At 34.7% G+C, this 24164-nt stretch overlaps 1 protein-coding gene across 1 annotated transcript; it reads right to left on the minus strand.

The window, feature by feature from the left end:
• Positions 1–13362: 13362 nt before the first annotated feature.
• On the minus strand, positions 13363–24067 carry LOC139959109 (ras-related protein Rab-18-like). Its single transcript, XM_071956686.1, has 7 exons — positions 23857–24067; positions 22547–22602; positions 21952–22013; positions 21545–21617; positions 19045–19163; positions 18553–18678; positions 13363–16834 (listed from the first exon to the last, which is right to left on the minus strand). The coding sequence occupies exons 1-7, from the start codon at positions 23925–23927 to the stop codon at positions 16718–16720; spliced, it is 624 nt and encodes a 207-aa protein (XP_071812787.1). The 5' UTR covers positions 23928–24067; the 3' UTR covers positions 13363–16717.
• Between the last annotated feature and the right edge of the window lie 97 nt (positions 24068–24164).

Here is a 24164-nt window from a genome sequence, read left to right on the forward strand (position 1 = left end):
GCACTGATATTATCGAGAGAAAAAAGCAAACGATAAAACAGAAGGGAAAGTTACACAGAAAATTATCTACAAGGTATGTAGGTTACATTTGGTAAATATTATAAGCTATACGGTGCAAAGCAACTAGGGTATACCATTAGGACGACGTGTTACAAAGTTATTTATTATTTATTAATTTAATGTAGATATATTTATTAATTTAATGTATAAGGTCAATCTCGAAAAGGCCGCTTTTGATTCATTACCTTGCTTCCTTTTCTGTATTCCCATCCCTACCCACAATGCTTCCCTACAACACCCTCTGTTCCCCCTCCAATCATCTTCTCATTCTCGATAATGGTTCCCCGCTATCAGAGAAGGGACCACGCATACCTCTGAAGCGGGACCCAGCCACCCCCCCCCCTCCGCTCCCCTCGCGACCACTAGCAAACAATATCAGCAAATGTTCATTTTACAAATATATAAAATTGTAGCGTTGTGCGTTACTACCATAACAGTGAGAAATTCTTCAACATTGTTTCAAGAGTATAGTACCCCCCATGGACGACATAACACCTTAGTCCTCCCATAGGCCAGCAAATGGTGGTTATGCCCGCCATCTTTACTCCGTAAATGTTTGTTGTGGTGACGTCACACTGGGGCGTAGTTTCATATAATACGATTGAATAAACCGCATATTTGAGGTACAGGTCTTTGAAACAAAAATTTTACTCATCAAGTTTGAAATTTGGGGGTGGGAAATTAGAGGTGGGGTAAGTAAAACCAAACTGGTTACCCTGCCTGCCTGGGGCAGAATACATATGATCGTATCAGGTGTTTATCTGTACAAAATAATATATTCATAACTGTACGTGCATACTTTTAATATTTCCTGAACATGGATTGATTTTTTTGAAAGATGTTATTACAAAAAAACGTTCAACCAAAAAAAGGTTACTGCTGTCCTCACAAGTACGTCTTTGTAAGAGTTCGTACAAAAAATGTCAAAAAAGAGCAAAATATAATCGACAGAGGTTAATGAATTGAATCGATAAGATATCATTTATAATTGAAAAATTACGAAACCTTTGTTTTTTCTTTTTTCTCTCTTTTAGTGGCGGTGGTGGTATTTCTGACCCACTTTCGACACCTGCTTCAGTGTTATGTGCACTTTCTGTGTACTTTGAGTAAAACACCGCGTCTTCACCGACGTAGAACGGATGTCAAACGGCTTGTTTTGCATCCAACAGAGGAAGTTGTTAACATTGCTGTGAGGTTCATAAGCTGCACTCTTACAATATTGAACTAGTGCTGATCACCCGTTATTCCGGACTCGGCGCCCGCAAATAATATTGGGGATTCTACTGGCGCCCATCATCATCAAGGCTCTACTAAATGAAACAATCGGTATTATAAATTGAGAAAGACAGTTAAAGAGAAAGAGAAAAAAAAGTACACAAAGAAGAATTGGAATATATATATATATATATATATATATATATATATATATATATATATATCTATATATCTATATATATATATATATATATATATATATATATATATATATATATATATATATATATATATATATATATATATATATATATATATATATATATATATATATATGGAACATATTCAACATTTGTACAACATGTCACATTTTTAATTATTTCCTGCCTGTTTTGTTTTCTTATACAACGGATATACGGCTACACTTATATCGATTATTTTTTAAACTTACACGGTATCACGGGAAGGTAATCACCGCTATACAGTCCGTGTCCATAGCAGAAGAACATAAAATTAAAAAAAAAAAAAGTAAATGGGGGTGGGCGAAAGGGGAAACCCATATCTATATCTATCTACATATATATATATATATATATATATATATATATATATATATATATATATATACATTATAGAACATATTCAACATTTGTACAACATGTCACATTTTTAATTATTTCCTGCCTGTTTGTTTTGTTATACAACGGATATACGGCTACACTTATATCGATTATTTTTTAAACTTACACGGTATCACGGGAAGGTATTCACCGCTATACAGTCCGTGTCCATAGCAGAAGAACATAAAAATTTAAAAAAAAAAAGTAAATGGGGGTGGGCGAAACGGGAAACCCATAATACAACATGACTGCGGTATCCTGTACAAATTTGAGACCAAAATCGTATATCCTATAAGCCATATTTCCAATAATAACAGATCATTAAACTAGAACTCGACAATGATTACATTTGTAAAATGTATATATAAAGGTTAGAGAATGAAATTGTTTAATTACTGATTGTATTGTCAGTATTGGCATTCCAATTGACGGCTTGTCATTGTGGTATTCAATTTTCAAAGAATTTTTATAGGAAGGAATCGCGGCATTTACAACAGTCAACCCACGTACTTTACTGGTTTAGGCCACAAAGTCGCTATATAGACTTAATCATAATTCTAACCTCCCCCCCCCCCCACCCCAACCCACCCCCATCGTTATTCAAATCATCTCAGCTTCTCATCAACTTAGATATCAAGCTAGAAACAAAATGAAAACTAATTTTATTTAATATTATGCTATATATATTTGTTATGGAGAAGGTATTAGTAGCATACTGATATCGAGGTCTAAAAATGCTGATATTGTTTTCTGACAAACTGACAATTTAATGCACGATATCAATATGAACCATACATTTGAATGTTAAATTGTAACCCCCTGGTATATATATATATAAATATAAATATATATATATATATATATATATATATATATATATATATATATATATATATATATATATATATATATATATATATATATATATATATATATATGTGTGTATATATATTATTACTTGGAGAATGCTATGAAATTGTTCTTTAATACGGTGACGTCATTTCCTTCGTTCGGGACTATACTTTAATACTGTTATAACGTAGAAATCTTGTAAATCTTCATTTACGATAGAACACCCATGGATGGCATATAACAGCTTTTTACCTTGAAATATCTTTAATACACATTGTGAACGAATTTATTACAGGCCGACAAAGTCTTATATCTTTCTAGTACTGATATTGATCTTGTATCTAAGAGACTGTACCCATAATGGTCACATGTTTGCTAGACTTGAGTGGTCCAGCCACTTCAATTGATAAGCCTCGTATGATGATACTGTCATTTCTCAAGAATTTAAAAAAAGTGTTACTAGAAATAAAAAACTGAACAGACAACGATGTTTTTTTTTTATGTACCACATTTCAAAATGAATTTGGTGCCTAAATCTAGCCATTAACTATACACAGAGCAGTCATCGATGACGTCCAATACAAAGTTGACCTTGACCGATTTGTAATACAACATATACGGATTATTTGTGGGTATGCATAAACTCTATATCCCGTTTGTATTTCGTTAGCTTTTGATGTTTGTGTTGTTGGTCTGTGGAAAAACAAGGAATGCAGTCCAGTCGATTATATTTTACAATCCTCCCTATATTCTTAACTGGAAAAGAACGTTTAAATTCATATCTTCCTCCCAATTTTTTATTTTGTTTTAGCTTTTTGAGGAGGGTTTTTTTCATTCCAGGTTTTCCTTCTTCACTAGTCAATATTGATGATTGGCTTCTTATGGGACGCCATCTGTTTGACAATGTTATGAATAATATCAGTATAAGTCATGACAAATATCAGCATGTTAGAAGTTCATATCAGCATGCCAAAAATTAAAGTCAAAATGTCATTTTTTTGCGATATCAAGATAACAGAGACTAATATCGACAAATGTTGCAACTAAATATCGGCAGGTCAAAAATAATATCAATGTTTTGCTTCCATCCTGATAAACGTTTGAATTTTGATTTGACATGATCGGCATTCTTTGGCGGTGCCATTCGTTCCACCATTTCAGAATTTATGCCAACATGTTATATATATATATAATATATATATATATATATATATATATATATATATCAAAGTCATATTGAGATATGCAAAAAAAAAAATTCGAAGTTTATTCTTATTGTTTTGTTTAATGATCACAAGTGCATTTGCACTTTTTAAAGTTCTTGGCTTCAAGATTTGAGTTACGGTAATGTGTCGTGTTTGTTTCATGGTCATAACGGATAACATGTGGTATCATCATAAGGTCGGTAGTTGTGGCTAAATACCATCCAACTTAATGTCAAAAAAATCTGTTGATATCAACATGTAAACGGTTACATAATCGATATTATAGTCGTTAAATCCATCATTGTTATAACTATAAGGAAATATATACACGACGTGAATCAATAAAGAAACTTGGAAACTTAACGTTGCCAATTTTCAGTTTGTGACATAAGTGAGTTCATGTTAAGAGGCACAGAAAAAAGAGTGTAAATGTTTTGTTCTGGTATTCAACGATTTCTCCTGTTTTTTTCTGTTTTGTTGATGTTGATGTTGAGCTTTTTACTAAGTGGAATATACTACCAGCCTCCACGTTGATAAGGATACGTATGAATAACGTTATAAATTAACGCTTAAGCAACGTTATATAATAAGGTTATTTCAACGTCAAATTTTATCGCTCGGGCATGTTTACAGTAAACTATAGGAGTAAACAAACGTGACATTGTTACGGGAAATGGATTTAAGGGAAAAATAGAACATGGTTAATACATACATGCAGGCAGTTGTATTAGAGTGGATTACATCACGTAGCAAATATACCCCCGCACACTTGCGTAATATACTAAAATGATTGCTTTTTAAATTGTACTACTTCCTATATAAAAAAATATCTATATTTCCATGGCTTTAATGGATATTTAAGAAACCTAATAACCTAGATAAATGGAAGTCAACTTTATTACACAAATAATGCGGCTTATAAAAACATTAAAATTTAATACTGAGAATTTGTCACATTTATTAACAGTGTATCGTTGTATACAAAGTACATTACAGTTTTACTTTGTTTTTGTCCTATATTGAGTCTAATTTCCAACTGAAATGATAAAAAACAATTAAGAAAAGTCTCTGCGCTTTTGTGAAATTAATAAAATTCCTCCCAAAGTTCGGTGAAAGTATAACAGTATGTTTAAATCAATTTTTACTCTAAACTAAAACTAGCCAGTACTATCTCTATAAATATAAATTTAAATAAATATATATATATATATACATATACATATATATATATATATATATATATATATATTTATTTATTTATTTATTTGCTATATTATATATTGTTTGACAATATTGCCATTTTAATCTCTCAAAAATCACATAAAACCTGCTGAAAATGGGATGTTGTTATAACCTACCTCGATTCATAATATACAATAAAGTCAAACAAGCGTATTTCGTTACAGTACATACAGTACCTATATATGTCATTCGGTCACATAGCAGATGTACGTAGATTTGGGTCTGTTTCAGCACACAATTTTTTGTGGGGGGGGGGTGGGGTGGATGGATGGATAGGTCTATATTCCAGGTCGTTCCCTCAAATGACATTTCATTGCAAGCAAACTGAAATAACATCATGTTTATTTAAACTTACTTCTATATAAGAAAATGCATATTCATGTCCCTCTCATTAGCATAACAATAAAGTCGCTAAGTTTATTCCCGCTGTATCTTCTTCCATATGGGAAGCTCCATTTTCTATATACGATAAACTGTGTACCAAACATAATTCACAGCTTAAATTAATATTGCTCTTCTTTATTTCGTTTAACATGGTTTTTTTAATATATATTTTATTCTTAACTTTAGATGCTGAACTTGATGAAAAACAAAAAAACTTATCGCATGGCGTAACGCATATGGTATCTCTGCAAATAACTGGCTGTATACGAGACTGAGAAGTCTCAAAGTACAAACAGGCGGTAAAATCATTTTAGTCATTATCAAGGACAGCTATATCTTGTGCAGTATATTCTTGGGTCTGTTTTGATATTATTTATTGCATGTTACGATGAGCAGTTGTCATGCAGATATATTTATATATATATATATATATATATATATATATATATATATATATATATATATATATATATATATATATATATATATATATATATATATATATATATATATATCTACATGTATATGCATGCCCTGGTGTTGACAGTTATAGCGAGGTTATGTGTCCGGAAAGCTGTACAAAAATTATTATTATTACTATTTTTCTTTACTGTACGTATATGAATTTGTCTTGTATTTAAAGGGAGAGTGTCAAATTAGTTGTGTCTTGCCTGTTGATGGCTTGGGAGGGACGGCTGTGGTGGCGGGGAATCAATTGAAATGCCGCAAACAATACAATTTTTGTTTTGGTATCTATTTTACTACAATGGTTATAATATACGCGTCCTTTTCTGTTCTTTGAGGGAAAGGTCTGGAAAGTACCTGATAAGTATTAAACAGGAGTTCTCAATAGATAATCCAGCAATAAAATTTCAATCCGGTTAGCGAAATCGGTCCACAGTCTGTCCTCCAAGCAAATGTTTGCTTAAGCACAATATCACCTGTACCCTGCACAGTGCTCAGTATATATGCACAGGGTTGCTAGGATTTTGACGGGACCTTTGCCCCCAACAAATGTTCCTCTCACTAGCCCTCGTAAAATAAAAAAATGAAAACCATGAGTGAAGAGTTTGCACAAAGTATCTATCGACCGCACTTCTTTTTTTATTATTATTAAAAACGATAAATATATGACGTCACTTTCCCATTATACCTATTTTTATGATGTCATGTTGTCTTCATCTTCTTCTTTTTCTTTATCTGTAATTATTCGTGCAGGAAAAGAAAAACGTTTGAAAAAAAAATATTTGGTTTCCCGAAAGGTAGAGCTATGGAATTACTCTTACCGACCTTTCAAAATTATGAGGGGGGGGGGGGGACCACGGATTGCATCGTCGGCAACGACTTTAACGCGGATCGCAAAGTCAGTTATTATACTATTATACGGTTAGATTCGTCCAACACGGCAACATACAGAAACGTTGTACTCAAAGCCGAAGCCAAAGTGAATTAATCAGTTCACAAATCCGGAGTCTATGAATGCTAATTGCTTCAATAACGTCCTCTACCTTTTCGGGAAATCGTTTCATATACGTTAGTTTTGATTAAATGAATGAATGAGTGATATTAGGGGCACATTTTCGTTCTTTTACAGTAAATTTTCTTCCTTTTTTTAAATAATAGTACGTTCCTCTCAATCTGCATCTCATTTCACCCAGTTACTGTAATGCCATGTCCCGCTTTTTCAGAGCACTCGTAGTGTCAGTGTGTGCAGCAAGAATATCATGTTACTATCAGATAAAGGTTAGAAACTGATTGTACTGCCAATATGAGTACTTTGAAGCATGGTATGGGAGTACAGTTTAGAATGGTATTTGCATTAGGAAATTGTCCCAACTGGCTTTTTCATTTACAAACTGTACAAAGGGGAAAGAAAGTCATGCAATAAATTAAAACGAACTTCTCTCCAAATAAGAAAGATTAAACCGTAAGCATTGTGATGAATTAAGCCTTTATTCACTGAAGACAAAAAGATTGGCTTATTATTATTATGTGTGTGCATGTATATGTTTCTCCATCTTCTGAATTTCTATAAAAGAAAATGAGAATTTCGATTTTAACCTAACTTTTTTTGCCCCATAGGTTTTCAGATACTCGGTCTTTCGTGACAAAACGATCTAATTGTACAGCATGTAATGAGTCAGACACGGCGAGACTGTTACAGACCGCTAACGGACAGTTCGGCGCAATCCGGTCGTCACTTACAACACAAAAAATGAACTTCACACGTGGAACAACGATCAAATATCACTTGACTGTGATAAAAATAAAAATGCCATATTTTCGCTTAAGCTTAATTATTCTGCCCACGTTATACTGATGGTTTACAAGTTCAGTTTTGTAATAGTCTGGCAGAATCTATAGATTTAGTGGAACCAAGAATTACTTAAATGATTAAAACTTTTAACCTAATTGTAGCCCCTGGATACAGAATCTTATCACTCCATAACAAAACTTCAACAAATTTCAAATTAGTTTCGTTTTACTGTATAGGACATTTCATCATTGTGATTATTACACACGATGAAATTGACGATGAAAACAATTTAGCAGACGCATTTGTACGTTTCCTCTTTTTGCGCCCCTCCATCTTCCATCGTCCACCCCTACGCCATTTCACCCATTCACCCCTCGCCGATTGTTTACCAAAAGAAGTTGTTTCTGTATTGAACCAATATATCATGCAAAATCGTCACAAAATTTGTTTGCCAGTTTAGAAAATGAATAATGGGGGGGGGGGGGGGAGGAGTGCTTTAGCCTTTACACTTTTCAGAAATCCAAAATATCCATCGTTCACGAACCCAGGGATTTCTTAGGGACCCTTCCAAGCACCCCCCCCCCGTCCAAATAGCTCCCCCATTCTTTCTTAAGATTTCCTTATAACTCGATTTTGTTTCTGCAAATCAAACCTGGTCCATATATATAGTAACCATTGTATATATGTACAATTCAAGCTAAGCAGATAAAATGGATCTTTGAATGAGAAAAAAACCCAAACTGGTAAATCAGAGGAAAGAAAGTATAGGAACAGAAAAAAAATAGTGTTTACAAAATCAAGCGATATTTAATCTTATTTATTATCATTTTATAAAGACGATACTTTGAAGGTTTGGGGGGGGGGGGGGGTGTTAGAGGTTTGAGGCATCCATGGACACATCTAAAATAATTTTAGACTATAAGGGTATAGGAAAATATATCTCTTTGATGCGTCAGTTATAACGCCAGTAAGATTGGACGGATAACGATCTTTGGTAAATCGTTCAAATCATAAAAAGGTGTCAAAATTCCATGAATCGTTAAATCAAAATTCAGCAAATAAAACATTTTCTATTTATTTGGATGTTGAGAATTAATATTACAGGTCGATAGTTGACAATCCCCTAGGCACTCTTCATATAGGTGATGCCATTGCATCAACAACACAAAAACGAAAGAGGAAGAAAAAGAGTGAACTAAATAAAAACTCAAATACGAAAAATGTTTGCTAAATCAATTAGTTCCAGCCCGTCGGAGCCCATGGCAGTCTTGTTCAACAACAATTAGAATGCCGCTAGAGGCAATTTCGGGATGAAATTAGCGATAATGTCTGGATGGAGATGAGGAGAGGCTAGTAGTATAACGGCAGGGAATCTAGAGGGAAGACAATTTCGTTCACAAGATAGGACGGATTTCCCATCTGCAAAAGTCATTAACGGGGGAACCGTTGAAATTAGGTAGAGATCAAAAAGAGCGCTAGTGCGTGACAGTGTATGCAATGATGTTGGTGGTTAGGCTGTATCTTTTTCGAAAATGTCGAGTTGATAACGCATTGACCACCGTGTATATGAGCGCATATAGCAGTAAGACTGTATATATATATATATATATATATATATATATATATATATATATATATATATATATATATATATATATATATATAAATATATATATATATATAAAGAGAAGAATAAAGAGGACACTAAAAAGATACATTAACAGCGAGACAGAAAGAGTAAACAAACAACCACACTATAGAAACAAGAAGATACCAAATAGATCAAACTTACATTAACAACAAGACGAAAGCAGGTACTATACGCATACCACAAATACATCAATGTTTTATCACACACACGTAGAAAAACTAACAAACATTGACAATACAGAGAAATGGGAACATGCCATAACATGCAACAACAAAATATAAAATATTTTATAGAGCAATATTTCGTAGGTTTGGTGGAAGTTACCGACCGAATGCACCAAAATTTGTTTTAAAGGGACATTCCACTGGCAGACTACATATAAGACTTCTGTTGAAAAAAAAAAATCCACACTGTTAATTGCATCAACTCAATCTCTTGTTTTTATTTAACTTAATATATGGTAAATTGAATATATTTTTGACTGGTTAAACTTCCGATTCTTCCCGGAGTGGATCAAGGTATACATGATTGTATGTGATGTTATCAGGTACACGCAAAAGTTTTTCAAGAGCTTCGTTTAGGCTATTACATAATCTTCTTTATGATTTATCCTTGAAACCTGATACTTTTGCAATCTTTGAAAAGCTGTCGATGTTTTCTCTTCTTATAGAATTTCGGCAAATTCCACCATTTTTTAGAAGGGGGTGGGGGAGGTGGGGAGGAGGTGAAAATATGACTTTCCTCTACATGTGGATAAATGATTGAAATACTTTAAAGAAAAAAGACATTTTCACTTGAATTGCGCAGATCACATCATTTATTTTGCTGTTAATCAGATTCATTATTTTACAAAATATCACCACTTTTAAGAAGTTAATATCTTTTGCGGATATACAAAATGCTATGAGGATGTGGTATTGACCTAAAGATACAAACTATTTTCCTCAGTTTTGCTACAAGCAATCAACTTCAGCCATCAGACTCAAACGAAAAGTGCAGCCTACCTTAGATGCCCTATAAGTAAATCTGGTGGAAAAGTACATTAAGGTTGAAAGGGGGACCTATATTATGGCCATCAAAAGCCATTTAAAAAACCATTCATATCAATGTTATATCAAGATTTTGCTATTATTAACGACACATTAAATATTTATAAGAAAATAAGTCTAATTGATAAATTGAATCGTGAAGATTTATGCTTGTAACTATAGAAATGAGAAATACTACAGTTGTTAATGTACTTTGAAATGTCAACAGGCTCTGTTTAAATTATTAGTTGTATACTTAATCACTCAGAAGTAATTTGACAAACACTGATAATATCATCTACTTTTGAGATTTAATCCATGTAACATTTGGTGTAAACTAATCAATTACTCACACTAGGTTTATATCATAACCTCCAATTGTCATCTACAACATTTTTTTTCTTTCCAATCTGTCTATTAAAACAGTTATTTGGATGGTTCTTTATTTATCATTTCTTTACATTTCATAACCATATTCTTCCCGTACCAGCTCAAACATAATATCACAAATAACTTCAATGCAACTAACATATACATTCAGGATCCGATCTTGCTATCTGGGCGGGAGGGGGGGGGGGGTGAGGGGAAGGAGGGAGGGTTGATCCGTCTTCATCTAACCGGCACGGTATCGGTGCGCAGCCCGGTGTATGACCCCGAAGGCGCCTCCACGTTGAGGTAACAAATGCGTCAATATCCCATTGGTTTCGTATAAGGAGCCATTTTGCGGCCATTTTTGATAGGCGGTCAACATCAGCCACTAAAAAAAATCTTTAAAGGAAATTGACAAAATCTTTTATTTCATCAAAAAACAGTTATACATCGTGCTTGTGTTTGTGCGTTCAGTTTTATGACAGCTTTTTTAAGTGGATTATGATTTTTTTTAGATGTTATTGATATTTTGGGTAAAAAAAAGCCTCCCAATAAATGTTATTATCTAAATAATAGACAAGCATTATTTAAAAAAAAAAAATCGGAAAATGGATATTATGTTATTTGCTTTTTTATGTGTTTAGTACTAAAATGAAAAGAGTGTCCAGGGGACGAAATGTTGAATATTATAAAAAATGATTAAACGGTCCTGTTTCCAAAAAAAAGTTCATTTAACTTCAAAAAGCAATTACTCCATGGAGCCTAGTAAACATCAACCAATCCATATGTTCAGGTAGTTGTTAGGGTAATTATAACTCACTGGCATGTTCTCTCTCTCTCTATTGAAAGTGCCAAAGGAAATGTTTCTTTCACGATATGTTAGGATATAGTACTTTTGTGGTTTGTTTATTCGAAAAACACGATTGAAATTACATTAATGCCAAACAAGATTGGTCGGGGCAATCTTAGATCACTTTGGTCAGAGCACGGTATGTTAATATATTTACCGATAGACAAAAAGGATTGTTTCACAAGTGTTGAAGAAAATTTGCGACTTTCATAGCTAAAAATGTTTCCAAAAAAAAAGTTCATTTAACTTCAAAAAGCAATTACTCCATGGAGCCTAGTAAACATCAACCAATCCATATGTTCAGGTAGTTGTTAGGGTTATTATAACTCACTGGCATGTTCTCTCTCTCTCTATTGAAAGTGCCAATGGAAATGTTTCTTTCACGATATGTTAGGATATAGTACTTTTGTGATTTGTTTATTCGAAAAACACGATTGAAATTACATTAATGCCAAACAAGATTGGTCGGGGCAATCTTAGATCACTTTGGTCAGAGCACGGTATGTTAATATATTTACCGATAGGCAAAAAGGCTTGTTTCACAAGTGTTGAAGAAAATTTGCGACTTTCATAGCTAAAAATCTACATGGTCAATAGTATGGAAAATTAGAGATGCCATGAGTGGCCATTATTTCAGCTATCAATTGTTGTGGGGAGGAGGGGGGGGGGGGCGGCGAACGGGGGCTCTTTCACCTAGTAAAAAAGACCAAGTACTTTGACGATTTAGTGATTGAAAATGTGAATCATTTGGGGATGTTAAATGTAAATATGTTGAATATATAGACGCCTTCAAATTAAGCTTTCCTGTGGGTATAATCGTTAAGAGGGCGCTATGTAGAAAGCTTCAGACACGAGTACCGACTGCAGGTTTCCTATTAGCACTCGAAGGAGACTGAAATATTATTGCAGGTTATACAACTGCCTTTTTATTAGTCCTTATTAATTTCCACTAGACCATGATAAAAGTTTGACATATTTTGAGATTCTGAAAATTTTGGCTAATTACTGCCAATTTTTCTCTTCCTCAAAGCATGAAATGGTGAAACTTTAGAATAAATTAATATTAGGAATCGTCCTCAAGGTCGACATATGTATAGTGGCTGATATTAATATATATCATTACACTCCTGCTATGGGACGTGTACAGCAGGCTTTTCCTTCCCCCGTCAAAACAAAGGTATGTTCGCGGTGCATATGTTACAGAACCATATGGTCCTATACGCAGATTTAGTACGCATACAAGGACTAAATGCTTTATTATGGTGATGGAGAGGGGACAGGAGGGGGGGGGGGTTCTGGATCGTGCAAAACTTAACGAATCGAGGATTAGGGGTTACTGAAATTATGACACATTTTGAATACTAGCATCAGCTTATATTAGAGAATTGATCTTTTATAAGTGGTGTCTGATATTCATAAAGTATGTGTCCGTCATCGAGGGTCGCTGTGGTTATTCAAGTTAGTCACTTCTTCAGTATTAAAGAGTAACATCAAACTGACACGCCTACCAAAGTCCTTCACAACAACAAAAACAAAAGAAACCAACGATACATCAACGGCAACAAACAAACAAGCAATTAAGAGAAAACAACTACAAAGGCGATAATGAGAGAGAGAGACAGGATTACGTCATTTGAACTCACCACCAAAAAGCATGATGCCTTGGAGATGTTCTTCTATTGCAATACACATTTGTACATGTTTTTAGTCAATTGAATAAATACATATATAGGAAGGCCATACAAAATATTAAACTAGTAACCCCTTCCACATAGACCAGTGCTAGGATAAAGCTTATGTAGAGTTGTTAAACTTGTCCACAACCCTGTATAAAACATGTATGGAGTAAAAAATAATAACAGTTATTGTAAAAAGCATTCAAGGAAAATTAATATCTTTACTTTTACAATTGGCTTTTTTGTTGTTGGCAAAAGCATCATCACTTTACACGAACATTGATGGTGAAGCGAGATCATTGCGCTAGTAATGATATGCACACAGTCCAACAGACTATGGTTTGACCGACCAGTATTACTTGTTTATTTCGGCGGAGAGCCAGCAGGTAAAAAATTGTGGTGGTGGGAGAAGGGTGGGGGTGCCAGGAGTGAGGAAGTGGGACAGTGTATTGATTACACCAAGAGGCTTTCTAGGAGGTTGGGATCCCAAGGGAAACCGCAAACCAGGTTGGTATGTCATTGCATCGGCCTTTCACCAATCCCCAACACCATTCAATAGGTTTAGCCTCCAACCATACAACTTTCATGTACCATCTTGCTAGAACACTACTGTTAGATTCATACTATGCACATGATTGTCTGCAGCTCTACAGCATCCTTATGCAGACTGAGATTTGTATAATTAAAAATTTAATAGTTACGTCATATATTTTTTAATATATTTTAATTAAATAATTAAAGTTTAACCACAAACATGGCGAAAGTGACTTCAATAACGATCTTGGCTGACAAAGGAAGGCAGGACAGTTGTTTCCATGATGACAAACAACTTTTTTGAATTACAACGGATTTTGCTGCTAATAGCGAACATGAAAAAGAAAGAAAAGAATAGCAAAGCCAAAGAAAAGAAAAGGAACACAAATTATAAGCAAAAGAGAAAATATCAGCAACTGTAACCAGATAGTTGGAGATCTGAAGGCATATGAGACTTGGCTGGGAAGACACCTTAACAAGATTGGATGATGGAACATTAAAAAAAAAATCTCTCTTTATCTTTTTAGATCAAATTTGATGAAAACAGAAGATGTTTTGAAACATTTTGACTTTTTAACAACACATTCATAGGAAACAAGACACTTTTTTCGAAAAGTCACCCAGGAAAGAACCTGGGCACGAAAACCGAACGACTGATCCGCTCTCAACCCCAGTCCCCTTGCATCGGGACTGTGACTGTGTGATCATCGTCGGGTGTGTATCACCATTCCCCTCGAAAGGGAACAGATACTACACATGATCTTAGGAAACAAGATAATTTGATCATTAATTCCAAAGAAGATAGAAAGTAAATTTTGTTCATCAAGTAGGAGATAAAACCTTCATAAGTAAATCATTCTCGTATAACATGTAATAACAGTTTAATTATGTCATAACAGTGTAATGGTGTCATAACAGTGTAATGATGTTATGACAGTGTTATGACATGTTTTGACATGTAATTACAGTGTAATGATGTTATGACAATGTAAAACATGTAATAACAGTGTTGGAGAATTCATAGAATTAAAATCGTTGGGCAATTTATCAGTTTTACCCACACGTAATATCTCCCAATATTTCAATTTACTCATGGTGGTGACAATTTTATCTATGATTTTGTCTCTGAGATAGATATTTAAACGTAACATCGTTTGACCAGATGCATGTGCACGTAGTTAGGCTCCACCTTGCAAACACTGCTTTAACACTGCTTTTCAACTAACAAACTTGAATAAAAGGGACATTGTTCTTGAAAAACAAAAGCCCCAAAAAACAGCACCATCATATTATTTAAACAGTCCACTTCAATCCTTAATATCTCTCAAAACTTAATACCTAATATATGATTACTTCACAGATGGACACAACTGCTACATTAGAAAAAAAGAAAAGAAAGATGAACAAACCCCCCACAAAAAACCATAACACAAAATATGTATCTGAAGGTATTTAGCTTAAAACTATAACATCACAAATAGAATCAAACCTAATCACGGTGGAAACAGTTCTTGAACAAAAACCTATTACCCCTAATACTTATATTAGTTTCTCTGAAACATATTAAACTAGAAATAGCTAGAATAAACCTTTAATTTATTTCAAGAGCCCAACTAGCTTACTTCTTAAAAGTTGTTAATATATTTTGGGAAGGGAAGGGGCAAGGAGGAGAAGAGGGAAGGGGCTCTAACATGAACCGATGGTCACTTCTTGATGGTCTCTTCAATCGATGGTCACTACTTTCTTGCCCAAAAGTCGTATCAAAGTTACCTGTAATATCACATGAAACTCTGATAAGGATATCATTAGTTCTTCGGCCCACAAACTTTTAAGCCCATGACCAAGGATCATCCATGAAGACAAAGCCACGATGCAGTGGACCCCCATCCCTCTCCCCAACCCCTCCCCCACCCCATCCCCCTCCCCACACTCTGGCAATGGAATTTGATGTTAAAGACAATTATCAATATCCATCAGCGATGAAATCTGTTCATAAAATTTCCCGACATCTGGAAAAAAATCCTGGGACCCACTGTCAAGAATTCTGAGACCCACTTTTGGATTGCACCCCATAGTATGCGGGCCTTTGGTGTGGACCATCACCTCTGCAAAAAAGTGGACCATTAACTCTGCAAAATGTGGACCATTAACTCTGCAAAATGTGGACCATTAACTCTGAAAAATGTCAGGCCTGGTTTTGAAATCTTATATTGAGATATGTCCTAATGTTTGTACAGCTTCTAATAAAGTCAGTTAAAAAATAAATAATATTCAACGTACCACAAACAAGCCAGCTCACATATTTTTACAATTGCCAAGAGTTATTAATTAACATAGGCTCCGAATTTTCAATTCTCGCGGGTCCACATTTTCCGGGAGTGATTTTCGAGCCGAAAAACACAAAACAGAGAAAGAGCACACAGCAGTACAGATACTCATAAAAACATCTCGGCACGAATGTAGCAACGCTAATTTAACCTTACAGTTAATTTCCTGTACACTACCACCACTCATGAAAATTTCTGGGATTATTCATCTGTAAATATTCATCTGTTGAAATTTTGTTTGTCCGCAAATCCATAAATAAAAAAAAGGTGTATTTTTACCACATCCCAGCACATTACTGTTGAACCATATTCTCTAGCCACATCTAGTTTTTGGTTATGAAGCTGTGTCTGCCTCAACTGAATAAAAAAAAAACCTGTCGGAACTCAAGAGACATCCGAGCAAGATCTTCAGCAGAGTAAATGGAATCCATCCGGGGGGCATCTACATCACAGGACGCTGCAATACCCCGAACAACCCTCTCCTCCAGACTGCCCTCCTCCCGTCATGGACACACCCCTGTTGCCTTTTGAATCACTTTCCCATAATCCTGGAGTCTGGATAATCTGAAAAAAAAAAAGAGAACAATTGTAATCATTGATCGACGTTATCAGAGGAGGGCAGGTGATCTTCTTTGAAATTAGTTCCAACTGTTAATCACATTATTATTATTTTATTTCTTCTGAAGAAAAAAATTCACGCTTATGAAATTCAATACTTCGGAATGGGGGAACTTAAGCGATGATGTCACACCCATTTCAAATTCTTTTGATTGACCGACTCGGTGCTATCGTCCCCTAGCCCTACGTCAACATGTTTCCACGACCAGACTACAGGATTGTAGCGAGCACTTACTTCTACTTGTACTCTAGAGTAGTTTTCTGGACTGGTAACTCTGTCTCCTGGATTTGTACTCAAATTCAGGGTGAAAATGCAACAGTGGCGGAGAAAGTAGTGCAAAGAAATGTACAAGTATCTGTACTCATGCATTACAATTGAGTGTTAGCTCAGTGGTTAACGCCGGTGTCTTCCAATCATTGGGTCCCGAGTTCGAGTCACTCCGAGATTAATGTATGTCGTCCAGTTACAGAGTTGTTGACAATTGACAATTCATAATCATGGACGTTAAATATGAATGTAAGAGACTGACTTCGGTCAGCTTGCGGCTTTGATAAGCCAATGAGGCTTCTTCGCGAGTTCCTGATTGCAGGAGGATCTAAAATACATACATACATACATTCATACATACATACATACATACATACATACACACATACACACATACATACATACAAGCATACATACATACATACATACATACATACACACATACATACATACATACATACATACATACATACATACATACATACATACATACATACATACATACATACATACATACATACATACATACATACATACATACATACATACATACATACATACACCCATACATACATACATACATACAACCTTGTACTCATACTCATACCGAGGGAAATGCATTTGTACTCAAACTGTTGTTCTCAGAATATCTCTTACAATTGTGACGCGCAATAGTCTCCCATGATCTAGCAAAAGTCGTACAGGCTTTCAGGAAACGGTTTGCGAGGCTTGCCAGTTTTGAGCCAGCTCACCAAACCAATTATGTAAAACTTAGTTTGCAAAATTGTCAAAGTAAATCAACATCCCTCCTAGATGTTTTCACCAACCTAATGAGAGTTACACAGTGACTGATATTATTTAAAATGAAGCTGATTTGAACAGTCTATCAAAAAATATCGATTAATTCCTCAGTCTGTTACGAACCTATTTTACACCTGTAGACACTCGATTCTTAACCCTTAAAAGAATATATTGTCGACAAAATATTATAGACTGCAAATGATCTTCAGATTTACTTTCAATTATAATTATTTTTAAAATTCGAATTTTTACGTCATAAACACGTAGCGTGCGTTCCATACAGCGTCGTGTGCAGCTAAGCCAGTGGAATGCCTAGGGTGTGGCACTTGTCAAACACGCATTTCACTCGGTTCTTAAGCATAATTCACAATGTGATTGATTCTTAACACTGTATGCTTGTTACCGAACGATTCATAACGTTAGTAAATCGGATGCCAAAAATTCTTCTATCAAATCATTTCTGCCTTGTTTGAATCTGGCATGACGAGGATTTACACACACCTATTTGACAATCTCTCAAACATACCTTTTTTCATGTCATTCCTCTATCTAATACATACTTTTTCCACCGATTCTCCAGACGACAATAACATACCTTTTCGACTAATTCTTCAAAAGCACACTGGACGCCGTCCCTAGTTTTGGCACTGCACTCGATAAATAACGTAGAATGTTTCCTAGCAAACCGGAGGCCTTGGTCTCGTGAAATTTCTCTTTTATCCTGGAGATTAAAGCAAAGAAAACAATTAAAAAACCCTAAAACATGAGATTCATTCATGGTCAAAGTGATACCATGTTTACCTCAGTGAAATTCTTATGATTTTGATTTCCAACAAAAACAATATTCGTTTGTAAGTTACTTCGGTAGTGGTTGTATCCTACAAAGTGTGTAGTAAGCATACTTTCACAGTAGACAGCTGCATTTTAAAATCACACATTTACAAAGGCAAATTATGCCAATATACAGAGCACAAGAATATATTGCGATGAAAAAAATTAAGAAACAACAAGGATCGCTGGATTATGAAGACACAAAAATGTGACCGGTTTATAATTTTGAAAACAATTTTCTTTTTTACACCCTCACCTTATCAATTTTGTTTCCAACTAGCATTTTGACGATGTCGCTTTTGGTCGAGTAGGTGTCTAATTCGTTAAGCCACTGGTCAAGCTTTTGGAAGGTCTGGCTATTACTTACATCGTAGACTGAAAAATCAAGGATGGGGGAAAAACAAACATAATAATTAAATTCATGATTCCAAATTTAAAACAGCAAATCAAAATAAACATTAAAAATTAGGAAAAGAAAGGAAGATAAAAGGCAGACTGACAAAATGTGTCCTTCGTGACAGAAATGGTCTTTTTTCACAGAGATTCCTACCTTGGTTTTTTGATAAAATGCGTTGGTATATTTGATTTGTTCCCTGGTATTCACCCATTTTATTTTTTGCTTGGTTGCCCCAATTTTCACCTTCGTGAGATCGGCGATCCCTCCGGTGGTGAATGTGTCGTGGACTGGGGAATGGGTCTTTGAAATTTTTATACAATTAGGTAAGTTTTTTGTTGCAGAACGTAATGCATCCCCAAGATTTTTTCAATTTCAGTATCAGAAATACTTTTTTCCTCCGAATTTTTACTGGCGACCCTAGAAACTGGTCAAAACCCCCCACTTTGTATGTACCAGGATTCTTAACTATTAAACCATCTGATTGGTTAAATGAAATTCAAAATTAAAACGACAAAATGGAGCCAAAGAGGCTTACTATTCTGCACAAGTTTTAAAACCTGTTGGTACGAAACTTTGTAGGAAACTGTTTAAAATGATTAAAATTCTTTTGGCAGTCAAATACCTTTACTGAAGTTAAAGTAGAACGATAGAGACAGAAAAAAAATCTCTCATTTTCATATATAATGTAGTTTATACGTTACCAAGCAACACATTTTTTTAATTTTCCAAATAGCACACCGGAAAGTTATAAAAAAGGGAATTTAAACATCGTTTTTTTGTCTCCGTAATTTAGGAATTTGCAAACACTGCAACGACCTTGAACAGCCCTCAGGTCAGTGAATGACTTCACTGTGATGATCTTTTCTGTTGTGAACTGTTCAGTACGGAGCTGTGCGTGCATTTCGTGTCAGCATGACTGTTATTTTCCAGGGTAATGTTCAAGACATAAATAGATAATGAATATCATGGTGTTTCTTGACTCTTCACCACGTGTTTACAAGTTTTTTTTTACAAAATTTGCGGCGATTTCGCAACGATTTCCCATTATCTGAAGAGGTAACTCGCAAGCTGACCCAAAGTAACGTAAATCTCAAGATCATGTTTTTGGCGGGTTTTATACAGAGTGATGTATAAATGTGCTCACTTACCAGTCAAACTGGCACAATAACAATAGTGATGATAGTCTCAAACGTAGTTTAGTATAACATCCCATAGAAAATCCAAAGTTCTAAACAAAGTAGATTCGCTTGTATGCACTAGGCCTACTGTAAAACATAAACGTTCCTTGTTCCGTGCGTCATTAAATCCAACAGAAAGGTTTCATTGAGCTTGAAATTCAACCGCATTTGAACTCAATCGAGTAGTTAGTCTAGCTCGAACAATTTTCTCACTACATGCAATGCCTATTGCATTTATTCACATGCATGCCTCGTGGTTTGGGCTTCAGGAGGAATCGTATCCTAGCCCAACTTCACGTAGGTCCGCAAACGGTACTTTCACACTGTGCAAACATAAGTGTCAGTGTGCGCAACCGTAAGTAATACTTACACGATGTTTTGTTTCGCTCGAGCATACACACATTTCCCATTCGTATTACATTTAAAGTGGTTTGGAGGGTATGAACACATCTCTGCCCAAAAAAACTCTGCCTAAGTGACGTCCATGCCCCAATTGAAATTTGCACGTGGATTCTCTCCTCACATAGTCATTAGGTTGTTCACGTCTGACATGTCTTCCAGTTCCAACATTTACTGTTGCATTTATCGGGATATATATAAATAATGCAGCATAAAAGCATCAATCTTTCAAACTTTTTTTACTTTAGTGACCTTGCCACACGCAAATTTCAATTGGGCCCGAGATGGCTCTATGACCGATTATTCCATAATTTACATTGGGGCAGTTGGCTTCACTAAAACGACAAGAAAAAGCAGGAACAATAACACCTTATTAAAATTAGACCGTTAAATGTCTCACGCAGTGTATCAAATCTCCTCTCTGGTTTAGGTTGTTTGTCGAGTCCAATATAGAGTAGGTTGCAACTAAACTTACACACTAAGTGCACACTGCTGAAGTACACTACGCCGAGCTCACTTTGTTATCATCATAATGACGTCACATGTCACTGTAGATCATGTGATCATCATATCGCTGTTCGCGAAAAGCCCAATTTTTGTTTAAAAAATCAACGAGTTTAGGAATTTTTTTCTAAGCCTTTCCCAACATCGGATTGACTTGAATTTTCACATGTGTAATATGGAAACCAACTAGAATACTCTTGAATAAAATCGTATTTTTTCGTCGATGCTGAAAAATCACTATCGTTCATCTTTAAAATGTACGCACATGTGGTACTTACCTAATATAACACCTTGAGCACCTCTGTAGTAACTGGGAGTTAGTGTGCGAAATCTCTCCTGACCAGCTGTGTCCTAAAGTAAACCAAATTTAAAAAATAATAATATGATATTTATTGGTATTTAGAGCATACATATCAGAAAGTTTTTCAATGGTACATGACTAACTTTTGTTCTCAATGTTATTATGCTTTGGTTAACTGCCTCAATTGCCATTTTTTTTTTAAAACTTAAAACCCTTACCATATTTTATATATAAAAAGTATTAAAAAAATTAAAAAAATATTTTAAAAATATAAAATATATTTAAAAAATAAGAACAAACAGGGAGGGCTTCATGATGCTGCTGTATTTATGATGGTATTGATGCTATTGTATTTAACACACCTTTATACAAATATTGACTTACCCATATGGCTAGTTTAGCTTTGTTGCCATCCACTGTTAATGACTTCACCTTGAAATCCACACCTGCATATCAAAACAAGACAACCAAACGATATTATCAATTTGGAATATTATTTATATATACAGTACCACATTTGTCTAACCTGTCTTAGGACAAACAAAGCTTCAAGGCAAAAGATTTTTTCTTTCTTTTCTGATCTTCATTGGTCCGATCGTTTATACACTTCACACATTCTCATTCAATTCAACCAATACAAGCTATTTCAATTTCTTAAACCTTAATATTGACAATTATGAGGTTAAGATTATAGGATTACAACGATATTTGCAACCCATTTGAAGGCAAAAGGTACTTCATCCCATGCCTAGATTGATTAGAGTAATTACTAACATTTATTTGGTTATTTTAAAGCGATATTTAACTAATCTTTCTTCACTATCATGAATGCATCTTTTGCAGTGAACCTGATAATTTTGAGCTGGTCGTCTCAAGGGCGACCTGAAAACTGTCTTGGATTTCAGCACCCCTCCCCCACCCTCAGTGTTAAGTTTCAACATTTGCACCTGGATAACATCATCTAGATACAATACATTACCTATTGTGGCTGCTTGTTCTGGATCAAACGTATCATCTGTGAATCTGAGTAACAAACTGAGAAGACAAAAACATCATAAATGAGTCTTTATTGTATTTTCACCCGAACGAAAAATACTGAGTCATGTTGAAGTGTCACTCACAAAGGTTAAAATAGTAACTTTTTATGAATCATGACAACCGACAATTTAATGCAGATGAAGATCCCAACATGAAGTGTGTACCTAAGCAAATGTTGTCTGGATAACAAATGTAATAATAATATCACCATGCAGGATAGATTTATGCATGACTGAAGACTTTCATGAGCAAGTCTCAAATTTTTGTTATAACGAAGCAACCCAACAATAAAGAAAGAATATAAACAACTTCCCCTACTTAGTAGCAAGGTTAATCCATTTGTCTTTTTCACATATAACCAAACTAAATATGACATCATTGAACCATACATGCAATGGTTCTCTTTTCTTCAGACGCTTGTTTTCTGTTATTTGGGCCTCTGTAACGCTAATTTAACGTTTTAAAGTTGAATTTCTTAAGTTATCACGTTTTTTCAGAATGAAGCAAACCCAGCAATTGACATGCATCTACAGTATGTGATGGAAAATAAAGAATATAAACAACTTCCCCAATAAGTAACAAAATATTTATCCATTTGCAACATTTGCAAGTGTAAATATCACAGATCATTGAACGATATATATGCTTGACCAATGCAGTCTTTTCCCCCCTTCAGAAGCCTCTGCTCTGTTAATTAGTTCTTTCAATGCTCATTTCTAATGTTGAAGTTCTAAACTTACCATGACCTCATACAGGCACTGGTTTCAATGTTAACATTAGAAGTTAACTTTATCTTGAAAAATATGACAAGGAAAACTAAGGTGTTTTATATAAATACATGGCTTTTGTTGAGATCACGAACAACATGAAGGCTTGACACTGCTATGGAAAAGCTCTTGTGTGTATGATAGACGTGTAAACTACAATATGTTAACATTACAATTTAATACCATTACTATACTAGCCTCACTTAGCCTAAATCGAAGTTAGGCTTAAGTCTAACGTTACTGGACTTTGTAATTGTGATACCAGAAAAAGCCTATACATTACCTTGTTTAGGAAACCTTCAATACACGTCGTTGATTGTGCTTAGCCTACACAGTACTAGTAGTACCAGTAGGATGGTAATGACGTTACACAGTACTGCCATTTCACTAAGCATTAGGCAACAATATTATTATTAAAGTACGTAGCCATACTGTATGAAACACATTAGCCTAGGCGGAGTATTACGTTATATTCAAGGCCTACCTGGATTTACCAACACCACTTTCACCAATAATGAGAATTTTAAGAGTTGTTAAACAGTCGTCGTCCTCCATATCACGTCAAGAAACTGCGAATTTTTGGCAACTGTCACTAGCAGTATGAACTTTAGCTTTATTGCGGATAACTAGTATAGGTTTACACTACAGTATTCAATGTAATTGTCAGTGACGTAACAAGATAGGTCAACGTTGTTTTGATACCAGAAGGTAAAGTGTTAAAGAATATTTAAATATTAAAAACTAATTAATAACTTGATAAGCTAGAATTATGGCAAAATAATATAAAAAATT

Source organism: Apostichopus japonicus, chromosome 18, assembly GCF_037975245.1.
Source record: "Apostichopus japonicus isolate 1M-3 chromosome 18, ASM3797524v1, whole genome shotgun sequence".
Taxonomy (NCBI): domain Eukaryota; kingdom Metazoa; phylum Echinodermata; class Holothuroidea; order Aspidochirotida; family Stichopodidae; genus Apostichopus; species Apostichopus japonicus.